The 15425-nt window shown below is 48.9% G+C and overlaps 1 protein-coding gene across 1 annotated transcript in view; it reads right to left on the reverse strand.

Annotated features, from left to right (window-relative positions):
* Positions 1-15389, reverse strand: part of PLK1 (polo like kinase 1) — a 20996-nt gene extending 5607 nt beyond the window's left edge. Inside the window, 4 exon segments of the mRNA XM_032460870.1 lie at positions 1076-1169; positions 2167-2311; positions 3062-3230; positions 3952-15389. Of these exon segments, the coding sequence (XP_032316761.1) occupies positions 1076-1169; positions 2167-2311; positions 3062-3230; positions 3952-4359 (816 nt within the window). The 5' untranslated portion in view covers positions 4360-15389.
* Between the last annotated feature and the right edge of the window lie 36 nt (positions 15390-15425).

Below are 15425 nucleotides of genomic sequence, written 5' to 3' on the forward strand. Positions count from 1 at the left end.
CTGCATAATTTAAGTGGCTCACTACTAGAGCAGCACCTGAGAACACAGGCTCAGAGGTCATAAAGACTGGGTTTCAGTCCTGGTCCTGCCCCATAATGCTAGCTGTGACAACTAAGCTGACTTTCTGGGCCTCTGTATCTTTATCTATAAAATGGGGACACAGCACCAAGCCTGAAGCCCTGGGGAGGAGATTCAGCCTCGTGCAGGTTGGAAGAACAGTAACAGCCTGTCACCAACTGTGCACGTACTATGTGCCAGCAAAGGATTCTAAGCACTTCCTGTATATCACGTCATTTAGCCCTTACAAGAACACCCTTACAAATGAGGAAGCTAAGGCACAGGGAGGTTAAGTGCCTAAGAATACACAGCTAGAAAGTGGTGAAGCCAGCACCCACCGAGGTAGTCGGCTGCAGCACCCACACTCGGAACCGACTCTTTGTGACATTCTCCATCTGTCCTTATAGAGATCGGGCTCTGGGCTTCACACAAGGCAAGGACACCAAACTGGAAAGCAGCCGTGTGCCAGGCTGCTGCAGACCACCCCTTTCAATGCACTTACGTTGGTGGTTGTGAAAGCATACCACTTTGCACTCACAGTGGTTCATGATGCTGTGAGCACTTACTGTATGCACAGTGCTTTGGGGCAGTGACTCCGTTTTACAGATGGGAAACTGTAGTTCAGAAGAATCAGGCTGTTTGTCTGTTGTGATCTGTCTGCTAAGTGGCAGAGCCCATCTGAATCAAGACAGTCCACTTCCCAGGCGTGAGCAGCACCTCTACATCTTCCTCCTACTCCCTTCCCACCCCACCTCCTCTCTTTTTTTTTCTAACACATCTTTTGGGATATCTACCCAACCTTTGAGGATCTATAAACTCTCTCCCCAGGATAAAATGCTTTTGTGCACATATGTCAGCTTCTGTATGCAATTTCAGACATGGACCCTCTAAAGCTCTGTGACTGCCCCAGAGGTCGGGTTGACCTACCTCTGTCGCCAGGATATGGCTGAACTCAGTAAATAGCTTTGGAAGAAAAATAAATTTAAAATGTATTTAACCTTAAAATGTTTTTAGTCACCTTGGGGATACTGTACTCATTCTTCTTGATCCGGAGGTAGGTTTCTTTTAGGCAAGAGGTCTCAAAAGGCGGTTTGCCCACTAACAAGGTATACCTGTAAGCAAAAGGAGGGGTTTGGCTCAGGGCTCCCAGCCAAAATCCAGATGCAGGAGGAATCATCTCAGGGCCAGAACAGAGGCCAGGCATCCTCTGGACACTCATTCTGACTATGGAGCCTCTGAGGACAGCTCCAAGTCCCCTGAGCAGCCCCAGGAGCCCGGACACTGGTGGGAGGAACCCTCAGTAGGATACAGGTGATGAGATGGGATTCTCATGGAACAGTGACTTTTCAGCTCTAGTCTTCAGTAATCCAGGGCCCCAGAGGCTGCCAGCCAACACAAAACAGGTCAAATTGGGTAGGCCACCTGCTCCTACAGAGACAGCTCCACGGTTAATAGTTCTGTACTTAAGCCTGCAAGTTTTCATTTGAAAAAGCTCCACTGCAAAGAAGTGGGAAAGCTGTTGCTATGACTCATTTCTAACTCTCCAGGACCCAGGCCACAACAAAAAAGATAACACCTGAACAGGCCCAACTTCTGCCCACCACTCACCCAACCCTGATGACCCTGATTCAGACAGACCACAGGACCCCCTCCTGCCAGCTGTAACTCCTGGCCTAATTCCTCCTGCCCAATGCTGCTTGCTAGCTCAGTGGTTCTAATAGTTCCCTGTGTATGGAAATCACCAAGGGATGGTGTTAAAATCCGGATCCTGATCCAGCCTCCGTCCTGAGATCCTGCTTTTCTAACAAGTTCCTAGATGGTGCTGCTGCTGGTCTATGCACCACACTTTGAATATCAAGGGGCTAGAATGAGTTTGTGAAGATTCTCCCTCCCCTTCTTCCCCAGTCTCACAGCCCAGGCTGCAGGAGTCCTACAGGGTCCACCAGTGACAAGAAAAGATATGGAAATGAGGCTTCATTTTGGGGCATTCTAGCCTCTGGAGCAGCCTTTCCATAGGCAGAAAGCTCTACAGGATAAGGGCTGCCAGGTGAGATGTCCAAAAAGGCCCCTGCTGAGGCTCGGTGGGTCCTGAGACAACTTCCAACTTACATGATGCACCCAATGGACCACACGTCCACCTCGAAACTGTGCCCTTTCTTGCTCAGCACCTCAGGAGCTATGTAATTAGGTGTCCCGCACAGGGTCTTCTTCCGTTCCCCGTCATACTCGACTTTGGTTGCCAGTCCAAAATCCCCTGGGACAGAGGGAGGAAGAGGGGGTACTCAGACGCTAGCCTGTGTCATCTGTCAATGCAGACAGCTGGTTCAGGTGTAACCAACAAGAACCAGGGTCGTTTGATCCCTCAAGCCTCTAGTTCTTGTGTACAGCAAGCCTTGCCCAGGAATCCTCCCACCCTGCTGGCCCCAAGGAGGGGCCTTCCCAAGAACCCTCCTCACCCCCTCCCCTTAGAAAGGAGGGCTTTGCTCCTAAAAGGGATTTGATAGGGATAGCAAAACTCAAATGCAAGTAAATTTCAAAACTGCTACTTGGCAAGTCTGTGAGGAAGTGATAGGGAAGAGTAGGGACTGTGCCAAACCAGAAGGCATCTAAAGGGAACAGCTGCTCTTCAGTCCTGCAAAGAGCTGCCCTGAGGGAATGCTGTCCCTGTATATTCCCTGTACATGCTGTTTAAAAGGTGCTCCAAATCCAAAATTTTACATCAAGTTTCCGAATTTAAAAAATGAAAACAAATTCAAATTCTTAAAAGAAAACCATACTGTGTAGGAGCACACACACAAACACACAAATGCATCTGTAGGCAAGATACTCGCTTGTGGCTCTTTGTTTTAAATTTCTTTACTAGAGAGGATTCTAGAGGCAATCAACAGTCCAGATGTCCTACCATCCTCTTCCTCCCTTCCTTGTCTCCTTGCCATGTCCTCTCTCCCAGCTCCTCCTCACTCCCACTTGCAGTGTCAAGTGCCCTGGAGGCCCAGCACCTCACCTATTTTCACCTCCAGATCCTCGTTCAGGAAGAGGTTGCCCAGCTTGAGGTCTCTGTGAATAACGCGGTTTTTGTGCAGGTATTGGCAGCCAAGGACGATCTGCCGCAGATAGTAGCGGGCCTCAGGCTCAGTGAGTGCTTTCCTCCGCTTGTGCAGCTCCAGGAGAGACTGGGAGGAGGGAAGGAAGGAGGAATGGGTAGTCGGTACTCAGGCCCAAGGTGGGGAGAGGGTGTCACTAGGTAAAGGCAGCCCATGGCCCCCATTCTTTCTCCAGGATAACGACGATCTAGGCTCTCCCCTAAGCCAGGCCACAGCCGTTGGCAGCACCTCTTCTACCACCAAGTCCCGTATCTGGGACCTCTCTCCCAGCCCCACTCCGGAAGCTCAGGGACCCCAATATCCCCGCCCCGGGCCTCGTCGCAGCAGCAGATCCCTTTCCTGACCCCCCTCCTCCCCGGAAGCTCCCAAGTCTGGCTCCAACCACCCTTTGCCTGACCCAACCCCACTCCGGAAGGTTCCGGTTCACAGTACCCCTTTCCTGGGACTCCTTCCTTAGCAACTCCGGAAGCCCTAGGGTTCATCAGCAGGGTTCTCCCATGACCCTCGCCTCCCCCACTCTGCCCAACTCCCGGCGTCCAGAAGCTGCCTTCCCTAGAGGCAACATGACCCGGGCTCCACCTAACCGGAACTACCCCCCCACCCAACCGCGGCCCCGAGTGCCAAGCACCCTCTCTCTACCCGAGACCCTCTCCATCCCTACCTCGAGGTTCCCAGCACTTCCTCTCCAGCAGCTCCGAGACCTGAGGGCGCCCCTTCCCCAGCAGCTCCGGGTCTGGGCGCCCCAACCCCTACCCCCAGGCAGCTCCAGTCCCCCAGCAGTGACACTCACTCTCCGGCGGCAGAGCTCCAACACCACGAACACGAAGTCGTTGTCCTCGAAAAAGCCATGGAAGCCGACTACGTGCTGGTGGGCGAGGCTGCGGTGAATTGATATCTCCATGGACATCTTCTCCTTCTGATGCGGCTTGAGCAACAGCGACTTAGGCACGATCTTGCCCGCAAACACCTCCTTAGTATCCGCGTCCGAGATCTCGAAGCACTTGGCAAAGCCGCCCTTCCCCAGGAAGCGACCCCGCAGATAGCGCCGCCGACTGCGCGGGTCCACTAGGACCTCCGGGATCTCCTTCGCCTGCGGGGCAGCCGCCGGGGCCCCGGGAGCTGCAACTCCGGGGACCCCGGCTTTCCCTGGATCGGCTGGTGCCCGCGCCAGCTTCCCTGCAGTTGCCGCCGCACTCATGTTCCCAGAGTTGCTCAGCAGACCTAGCAGGGTCTGGACAGAGGATTGGCACCGCTCTGCCCCTCCTCGAATTCAAACGCGGCGCCGGGAACGTTACAAAAGCCTACGCGCTACTGATTGGCCGCGGGGATTTAAAATCCAAACCCGCCCGCCGCGCGGCACTATGGGAGCGCTCTGCTCCGCAGCCGCCTTTAAACTCGTATCCAGCCCAGGGGAGAAACTTGATTGACAGGTACTTGCGGACGGAAGACACGTGGGATGCCTGGGAAACCATACCCAGCGTGGGGAGGCGGGGACCCAGCCCCAGGAGATGGGGAGTTCAGGGTTTCTCCCTTTCTCTGCAGGGCAGCCGGGGAAACTCCGGCAGTTCACGTGCACCTCCTGCAGGAAGCTTTTCCTAGCTGCTTCCTCCACCCCCCACCCCACCTTCTACTTTATAAACAGAACAGTGACCTGACAGCGCCAAGAGATAGCTTGGGAGAGCCGGAGCACCCGCCTCCGAAGTCATCAACTCTCTTCCAAAGTCACCCCAATAAACTAAAATCTAAGTTAAAAAAGGATGCTTTCCAGGCAAATGCACCTTCATGGCAACCCCCCCTACTCCTCTCCTTCAAACAGCTGCTCCTGAGCCTCTCCAGATTACAGAGTAACGCTGCTCAAAGTATAGTTCAGAGACCACCAGCATCACCATCACCTGGGAGCCTGTTAGGAAGGCCAAGCTTCAGGCCGCACTGCAGATCTCCAACTCAGAATCTACCCAGTGATTCCTACGTATACTGAAGTTTGAGAAACACACTCCAGAGATCCCCATTCTGCAAGACAGTTGTCTGGCTGGGCCACTGATCTATTTCCCAGTGCCTAAAATAGTGGACCCTTGATGGTTTGGTAAGAGGGAAGGCTGGATGACAGAATGCCTGGCAAACTGGTAGGCCAAGGCCAAATTTGGCCTGCAGGGGTATTTTGTTTGGCCACCCACTTTTTAAAATTTAGATTAATTTATAGCACTCAAAAATCAAGAGAGCTCACATAAAAATTCAGATTTGTGGCTTTTCCTTAAAATACAAAACCCCAAAAAACAACTATTAGCTGTGGCAACTCTTTCCTACATACCTCCCCAGTATGCCAGAGTTCCCAGCTACCCTTCTTTGCCCATTTGCCTGTCTGGCTTCTGTAGATACTCGAAGTGGCAACACTGCAATAGCAAATTATCCAAGTTAGAAACCCTTTAGCGTCTGTCATATCTTTGCTAGAACTCAGCAGAAATCAAAGAGATATATCTCTTTATCTGACTCCCAATAAACTGAAAGGCAGTGATGACATCTTTTCTATCCCATGTCCCAAGGTCCCAGCACAATGCCTGGTAAAAAGGAGTGATAAAAATGTTTGCTAAATAAAAAGGTTTTTTTTTAATTATTATTTTTTAATCCCTGTGGTGTGTAATATTCTGTTTTATCTTTTTATAAAGTTGAATCTATATACCAAAAAAGCATACCTGTCTTGGTTGTACAGCTCAGTGAATTCTCACAAACCAAAGACACCCCATGTAAACAGCACCCAGACTGAGAAAGGGAACACTACCAACATCCCAGAAGTCCCCCTTGTGCCCTGTGTTGGGGGCCCCAAGACCACGCCCCAATTTGATGATTCGCTAGGAGACCCACAGGACTCAGCATAGAGACCTACTTATAGAAGGCTATGATTAATCACAGCGAAAAGCTACAAACCAAAATCAGCAAAGGGAAAAGGTGCATAGGGCAAAATCCAGAGGAAACCAGCCCAAGCTTCCCCGAGTCCTCTCCCAGTGCAGTCCCACAGGCCACATGTAATTCCTCCAGCAATGAGCGTGACATGTGTGAAGTGCTGTCTACCAGGGATGCTCGTTAGAGACCCAGCACCAGGGCTTTTACTAGAGGCTGGTCACGCAGGCACCCTCTGCCTAGCACACGCCAAAATTTCAGGTTCCTGGAAGGAAAGCAGGTGTGCCACATAAACCACACCGTTTGCACAGTTTAGGCCCAGTGAGCAATGCTGATCATTTAGGGAATGGTGAGAACCTCCTGAAATCCAAGCACCCAGATGCCAGCCGAGGGCCAACCTTGCAAGTGGTCTTCCTAAGGAGAGCAGTCTCAGGCCTGCTTTCTTAGCTCTTTTCTGCACAGTCCACCCCCTTAGTCTCCGGCAAAGTCTTCTTTAGAGCAAAATTATCATCGGTAGGACCCCAAACAAAAGGATGAGACCAACCTGCAATATGATCTCAGTTATGCCGGTTAATGTAAATCCCACTAACCATAAAAGTTTATCTTAGAAAGCCAGGCGGCCTCCTCAGTTTCTGCATGACTCGTTTTTACCTGGCGCACGGCATTGACTCGGGCACAGCACAGCTGTGGCCGGTAAATTCAAGCTGACCTGAAGCCTTCCAGGGCTGAGGCAGCGTGGTGATAGGGCAGAGACGAGGTGCAATTCCAAAGGGTACATGTGATCACTGAAAACGAGTTCATGTTAGAATACCTCAACTAGAGCGTACGCTAGGCAGGCCGTACAGGTTATCAGGAACCCCCTCTACCGCACCCTCCACCGTGCAGCCTCCTGCCTTGGGGCCTCCTGCACAAGTCTCCAGTCCAGTCTGAGAAATTCATCCAGTCCTTAGCTTCTGAGAGATTGCCTGAAGACAGTCAGCTCCAAACAATTTTGCTTGTCCTGGAAACCAGGTTACTCAGCTCGTGATCTCGTGAGTGTGGGAGACACTGAAAGGTGTTCTGTATGGAAAGTGCAGGAGCCAGGCCCCTTCTATTGTCACATTCTCAGCACAGGGATGATCACAGGCTCAGCCATCCGAACCCAAAGCACTCTCATGCATGGAAAGGCAGCGCCAGGAGTTTTCCTTCATAAAGAGGAGAAAGCTTCCAGATCAGTTCTGATCAAGATCATAAACGTTCCCCCAAGCTCCCCAAAGCTCCCTAGGTGCCAGGTTTCTGTTTTTTCTCATTGTTACAAAATCAACATGCCCCAGAGATCAGCGATCCTAACTTTATATTTTTTCCATCACCTCTTATTCTCATCCAGGCCTTTCATCCAGAAGGGCTATATGCGAGAGGCACAGAAGTATTTTTGCAGATAAACATTTTAATACAAATGAACCAGAAAGACATATTCAGGAATTGATTTGGATAGGCTATGGGCTGAACTGTGTTTTTCCCAAATTTACATGTTGAAGTCCTAATGGCCAGTACCTCAGAATGTGACTGTACATGGAGATATGGCCTTTAAAGAGATGATTAAAGAAAAATGAGGCCATCTGGGTGGGCCCTAATCCAATATGACTGGTGTTCTTCTAAGAAGAGATTAGGACACAGACAACACAGAGAGACGACCCTGTGGAACACACCGTTGAGAAGGCTGCCATCTGCAAGGCAAGGAGAGAAGCCTTAGGAGAAACGTGCCGACCCCTTGATCTTGGACTTTAAGCCTCTAGAAGGAATGAGAAAACACATTTCTATTGGTGGCTTAAACACCAGCAAGCCACCACGTCTGTGCTATTTTGTTATAGCAGCCCTAACAAACTAATAAGAGGAAGAAATCCTGAATTTAAAAAATTTCGAAGTGGGTTTACATAACCTCCCACCCCTTTTATCCAGGGACAGCCTAGAAAAGATCAGTCCCTTTCTGGAGACAGCTACACTGAATAATCAACCTATCTTACTAAGGTGTGTATACAGGGAGAGGTGAGGAGGCAGAATCAAAGTCACAGGCTATCTGTAGCAAACTGCAACTAATCCAGAATGCCGAACACACCGGTCAGCAGCAGCGAGCCATCCCCCAGAGAAGGCCCAGAGCCTGATCTGTCAAAAGCGGGTGGAAGAGTCAGAGCCCCTGTGATGTGCCCTCCTCCTACTTGCAGCTTTTGGCAGGGATCACAAGTCAGGATGCAATTCACCTCGGCATCAGATATAAAGAGCTGATCAGCAGCTTGGTTTCAGATGGTCCCATCAGAGAACAGACGCTTTCCCATGGGCATCTGTACATGACCCAAGTGGTACAGCCAGCATCCACGATGTACGTTTTCATCATTTAGAGCCCTACTGGAGGGGTCCTAAACCTCCAGCGGTCCCAGCGTCTGCATCCTGTTCACGGAGCCTGTGTCTGCTTTCAGTTCAGCACAGCTTCTGCTGAGGCTGAAACAGTGCATGACAGCCAGTATCAGGGGTCAGCTTAGAGTCAGGTCCAGGCAACTAGGATCAGTGAATTTGGGGTTCCAAACAAGCCAGGTGCTTTTCTTCGGCAGCAGCAAAGGCATGCTGCAATGCCAGACAGCCATGGTCCACGTCCAAGCAGCAGCAAGGTTCCTTTTTATCTTGTCAGTCTTGGAGCCCAAACTGACCCACTCAAAAATATGTACATCAGACTAGGACAGTCATCAGCTTCTAAGGGTCAGATATTTGATTTCAACAGGGGCTCATTAGCAATTTAACTGCTTTTTCAAATACAAATGTGTATTTCCATCCAGAGATTGCCTCTCTTTTCATGTCATCACCCTCTTTCCAGAGGCTCCAACAGACACAAGTCACAGCGAAAATCATTGGTTATGGAGACTTGTTCTGGTCCCAATATCCAAAGAATTTAAATTCCAACCCATCCACTGATGGCAAAAGCAAGGAAGCTGTATCCCACCAACACCTTCTTAATTTTATTTTATTCTTGCATGTTAGTTTGAGATGGTTCCTCTAGCATTTATGAAATTACAAGCATGTAATATTTTAAATCAATTTTATCATATACTCAGATACAATAGCCACAAAAGACAAAGGCATTTAAAAAAAAAAAAAACTTCCCTTTTTTCTCTCATTACAAATTTACTCAACCCCCTGGCAGTAAATTCAGCACCTACAGGGTTATTGTTACAGGCCTGCAGTGTTCATTCTTTTTGCACAGGCCCCCTTTCAGTAGCAACCCGCCAAGGGTATCCACTATCATATTTTAAGCAATTAAATAGAATTAAATTAAAAAAAAATTTAGAGTGTTTTTCATCTCATTCAAAGGCTTGTTGAGCACCTACTGCAACTGCAAGTGTGTTTTATTTATTCCATTAGGAATATTTACTTCAAAAATGATGAAGCATTGAAGAAACTGTAATTCCCTTTCATCCTTTAACAGCTGCTTTCACAGTCCCTTCTAGTCCTTGTCAATGTAGAGTTTCAGGTTTGCACGGCTGCAGCTGGGCCATGCTAAGCCAGTCCATCCGCACAGGACCAGCAATAGCAATGCTAACAACGAGCCCTTATGGACCCACTACACACCAGGCACGAGGCCAAGAGCTTTACAGAAATTATCTCTAATCCACCCAAAGACACCAGGAGAAAAGGACTACTATTCCCATTTTGAAGATGAGGAAATAAGTACCTCTGTATTCGGTTACTTGCCCAAGCTCAGGCAGTCAGGACGTGGTAGCAGAGCTTGAATTTCGACCCAACTCTGCTGACTCCAAAGCACACCTGTCTGCACATGGCCTCTCAGGCCCTTGTCTGTCTGGCAAGAACCAAATCCCAGACTCATCTGGTTCACTTGCTCACTCCCTCACTCCCTCACTCCCTCCCTCCTACCAAAAAGCAATGTGATGTGTTGGTTAAACTCATGGACTAAAATAATCCTGATCTCAAATGCCAGCCCCACCCCTGACTAGCTGTGTGACCTCAGGAAAGTGACTTAACCTCTCTGTGCCTCAATTTCCAGGACTATAAATGAGGATAATTATAGCACTCATCTCCTAGGATTCTATCTAGGAGGTTATGTGCCTATCTCCTAAGGTTCTTGTGAAGAGATTCTATGAGCACAGTACTTCAAGTAGGACCAAGTACATGGTGGTGGTGATGGTGATGGTGATGGTGGTGGTGGTTATTATTATTGAAATAAAAAGAACTTGTGCCTATTCCCAAGTTGCTTAAAGTCATCAACAGGCCTTTTCAGTTCCTGGGCTTCTCACATTTCCTTGTTCTCCCCTCTCCTCTGGCCACACTGCTTCCTCAGGCTTTTGCTACTTCCATCGGAAGTCACAAAGTGCACCCAGCAGACAGCAAAGGCCGAGATGAATGCAGCTGAAGAGACAAGTTGGTAGGACCAAGAACACCCACGGGCTTCAGAGCTAAGGTCTGAAGGCCAGAGAGGTGTGGATCTGTTCCCGTGTCTCTTTCTTGACTGATTATCATATGCACGAACCGTCTGCCTGACGCCCACTGGACTTGAAGATACAGAAAAGGCTATTTAGCCTCCTCAGGGAAGCTGGACGTCTGTGCTATCTCTTCTCACTTCAGGGTAAGGGTCAGAGCGCATAATAAAAGCAGGTGTGGCTGACCCACCAGCAGAAACTGCAGGAAAGCAAAGGACTAACTGACAGAGCAGCAAGTGTAGTCCTCAGGGCCAAGTGCTTGGCTGCGTAAAACATGGACTTTGCAGCCAGGGAAGACTTGGCTTTGATTCCCGCTCAGCCATTTATTAGCTATGTGACATCGGGCAAATTTACTTAACCTCTCTGAAGATTGGTTTCCTTGTCTATATAATGGGTTGTAAAAACCCCTACTTTTTTGACGGTTGGGAGGAGTAAACGTTTTCTAAGAAGTGCCTTGCACCCCCTAGATGCAAAGCAAGGACAGGTGATTTCTTTTCCCCATCTCCTCTTTATAGTGAACCAGTTATAAAGGGAAAGGTGGTCTTAATTTCATTTTAAATTTTTAAAAAATCTAGGAACGCTGCACCTTATAGGGTTTCACTTCCTAATAATAGTGGAAGGTCAACATAATAGTATAATACACCTAGTATGCTATAGGTTGCCGCCGTCCTAATAATAGTAGTTGTACCACTTACCGAGCGCTCACCATGAGCCTGTACTCATGATTCTTATGTATGAATGCATTTAATCATCGTAACAACCCCGACACATCTTCCCCATTTTAAGGATGAGAAATCTGAGGTTACACAAGGCGAGATAACTCCCTGAAAGGCACAAGCAGTGCTGGGATTTGATCTGCCGCCCCCAGCACCCACACCCTTCCCTGCTAGGGTGACCCTCAAGACGGGCCCCTCAGGCCTCCATCAGAGAAGTCTACTTTGTTCCCTTGGCTAAGCTGTAAGATCCCTGCGGGCAGGGACTGGCTCTGTCTTACGCTCCACGAGGGCAGTGCCTGGCACTCAGTAGTGGCACAGTAAGTACTTGTGAAATGAATATACGAGTGACATAGCATGTGGTCAGGGCCCCCACTTCCTAGCCCTAAAGAGCAGCAAGTATATGTTCTACAAAAGCACAACCCCATCACTGGGGCTTTAGCAGGGTTTCAGTGAGCATGGACCTATGGCAACTGGTCCATGCTGGCAGGACATTTTGCTGACACCTGTTTTGAAACCACCAGACCACTGAACACAGTTTCAGCACTGCCATTTCAGGAAGCCTCGCAGTTCCATAGAAGCTAACCCTAGGAGATCAGCCAGCTAGATCTGACCACGCACAGCAACCACCCAGTTTTGTTAGATGCAGTCTGTCCTGGAGAACAGTTGAGGGCAAGTCAGAACATGGCTGAGCTCTGCGTTCTGGACACCCTGAGGGCTCTCACCAGCCAGATCAAGATACCAAGAAAGGCCTCCCTAGCCAGCAAGATCCCTGCTTTATAGCTGAGAAACTGCCAAGGATGTGTTAACAGGAGCAATGTTTGATTCACTTCAAGTCTGCCATCACCCAGATGGGCCAGAGTGACTAAGAATGGGACTGTGGCCTGGGCTCTGAGTGAACTGGCTCATGCAGAAGTGACTAATTCAGAAGCCACCACAGATCCCAATCAACCACAAGGGCCCTGTGCAGCTACATGGAACAGAATCGGTCAACAGGAGGCTCACAAGTCAACCATTCAGCCTTGTTCCCGGCACCCAGGATCCTGCAACATAAACTTATCTAGGGTAGGGTGGAAACTAGGGGAGAGGGACCCACATCCAGGTAATCACCCCATTAAGTATGTGCTGGATACCACAGGCTCATGCCTGCCCTCTTAGGAGCTCACAGCTAGCGTGGGCTCAGATAGGAACACAGGGACACAACTAGAATTCCACCTAGACGTTGACAAGGACCCCCCCCCCACACACACACACACACCGGCAATAAGGTGCTAAGGGGTCCATGAGGAAGCAGTTTCAGGAAGAGGAGCACCTTCAAATGGCTCTTTATTGAACACCCTACTTTGGCTAAGCGACATCCTCTCTGTGCCGCTAATCCAGGCCCAGGTACCCCTCAGAAGGTACTCCCCAAGACCAAGAGTAATGAGGGATTGAGGGGATAAGGCTGGGCAGGGAGACGGAGAAAAGTGAAGATGTCCAGAGAAAGGGGAAGTTCTGAACTTGACACCCGATGATTCTTCCTGCCCAGCACCCATTCTTCTCCTCTTCACCCTCAGCTACCAAGTCTCAGTCCATGTGGGGTCACGCCCCAGGCCCAGCCAATCAGTGTGTTCCATCTTCCAGGCCACAGTGGTTACTTGAGTCTGGATACCTCCTTGATTTGGACCAGTGAGAGCCAGGTCCAGGGGTTTTATCAGGGAAGAGATCTTTCTATCAACACCTGAAGCTACAGGGTCACCTTGTAAAGCATTGAGAATGAAACCAGTTCACAAGAAAGCAGAGTCAAGAGCTGAAGAGAGACAGCTGCCTGCTGATGCTGTGGTCAGTCCTAGAATCCAGCCTGAAGCCACATCTAGACTTGGCCCTATCAGCTACATGAGCCAACTAGCCCCTCTGCCCTAACCATCCAAGGTCTCTTCCATCTGCCTGCTCTTCTGGGAGTATTATGAGGACAAAGAGATTTTCTTCTCTGGGGTAATAAAAGTAACCATCTGGTGATAGACTGTCCCTGGGGTGAGAGCCACCATGGAGACAGAGTCCAGCTGGCTTCTCCTAGGACACACACGACTGTCAACACACTTTCAAACCGTATCAGTCCACAATGATAGACTTGTTTACTATTTGTAATAGGTATTGTTTTTGTCTTCCCAGCACTCTGTTTTGGAAGTGGGCTTTGTTGTTTCTCCACCGTGGGGGGTTGGAGGAAAGGTCATGACCTGGATCGGGTTAATCACAGGGCCACACATCCTTGGCTACAGCGACTCATCCAAGAGGGCACGGGACTCCCGACAAACCAGTGAGAACCTTTCTCTGAGATTTTCCAAATTAGAACTGAAGGGAAGATACCTTTCTTTCAGGGTCCCCAAGCTGGGAGGATGCAAGTCTGGAGCTGTCAGCTGCCACGTGCCCCAGTGCATGGAGAAAGCCCAGTGGCAGCAGCAGAAAAGGAAGCCAACACCCAGGCCTGGGAGAGTCTGCTGGCTGTCTCCCAGCATCCATTCTCTCCCTCTCCTCTTTACTCCCAGAATCTCCTTCCTCAGACTCTTGGCTGCCCAACTAGACACTAAATTTACAGCCTCCCTTGCAGCTAAGCATGGCCATGTGACAAGATGGGAACCTGGGTGCCTGATGACATCATGGAGCCCAGCCACCTTCCTGCCCTGGACCCCATGCCTATTGCTGCACAGGTGAGAGAAATAACCTTCTACCTTATACTGAAATAAACTTTTGCCACTATATTTTGATGGTCTCTTTATTATAGCAGCCTGGTCTATACTTTTACTAAAGATGAAAAAGATATAAAAACAAAGAGCCCTGATGGGGTTTAAATCTCTAGGTATGGTTGTCCCTGCACTGATAATAGGTTATTACTTATGGAACGCTTCTAAGTGCCAGGAATTGTCCTTAATATCTACGTGTAGTACCTCATTAAATAAACTCTCCGGGGTGCTACTGTCCCTCCCATCATACAGCTTAGATGCGAGGGCACAGAGAGACTAAGTAACCTGCCCAAGGTTCATGTTACATGGCTCCTCAAGCTAGTCTTCTCCATGATTTGTTGTGTAAGCCAATAAAACCCCTTTTATGATTAAATTGGTTCAAGCTGGATTTCTGTCGCTTGCAACAAAGCATTCTAATTGGATTTTTGTCTAATCTAGTTTGTTTATTCCTTTACAGGATGCCAGCCATGTGGTACAGAATTGTAAGACACCATTTAATGGCTGCAAGCAAGACAGTTCTCCCAAGGGACCCGCTCCCATTTAACTAGTCAGATCACGACTGCAGCGACAAGACAACAGGGCACATGGCAAGGGGGCAGGCTTCTCGGAGGGGGCACTAGGCCTCCTCCTGCCTGTGGCAGACTTTGTCAGATGGTTCAGCCAATACTCGTTCCCAAGCCCCTTTTCCTTGCCTGCCTGAAAAACCTTTCTGTCTAGCAAGAGCCGGCCAGATGATCCGATTTTGGGACAATGACAGTTATTACAACATGGGGGGACTCCTGCACAGTGACTAAAGGTCCGGGCTCTAGGGCCAGGACGCCCGGATTCACCACCACATTAGCTGAATAAATCTGGGCCATTTACTTTACCCCCTGTTCCTTGGGAAGAAAAACTAGACCTACCCTGTAGTTATTGTGAGGATTAAAGGAATTAACAAAGGTAAAGGACTCAGAAGAGTACCTGGTCCATGGTAACACCATAAAGGTTAACCACTGCTGTTTTTATCACCTGTATGTGCCGAAATGGAACAATCTGGAAGATACGTTGTTAAGTCAAAGCAGTGAGGTACAGAACAGCACATCTTGTGTGAGCTCGCATCTGCCTGAATGCAGAGAGGCTGGTGTGTACATGTATATCTGCTTGTGCCAAGTGCAGACGAGTCATTGGTAGGAGAGAGCAAAAACTGTCCTGAGTGGTTGCCTCTGGGATTCTGGATTCGGAAAATTTACTTCATTGTATGCCCCTTCTTTACTAACTGGATTGGAATCATGTATTTGAATTACTTAAAAAATTTTAAAAGATTCAAAAAAAACCACACATCCCACTTTCTCTTAATTTTAGTTGTTCACCAACAAAATGGACAGTCAAAAAATTATATGTCAGTTATATTTCAAAACAGCTGGGGAAAAAATAATTTAAAAAAGAAAAGGGACAGTGGGTCGCACAAGGTGGTAAGCCCCCTTTTGGAGGTAT

This window comes from Camelus ferus, chromosome 18 (genome assembly GCF_009834535.1).
Source record: "Camelus ferus isolate YT-003-E chromosome 18, BCGSAC_Cfer_1.0, whole genome shotgun sequence".
Classification (NCBI taxonomy): Eukaryota; Metazoa; Chordata; class Mammalia; order Artiodactyla; family Camelidae; genus Camelus; species Camelus ferus.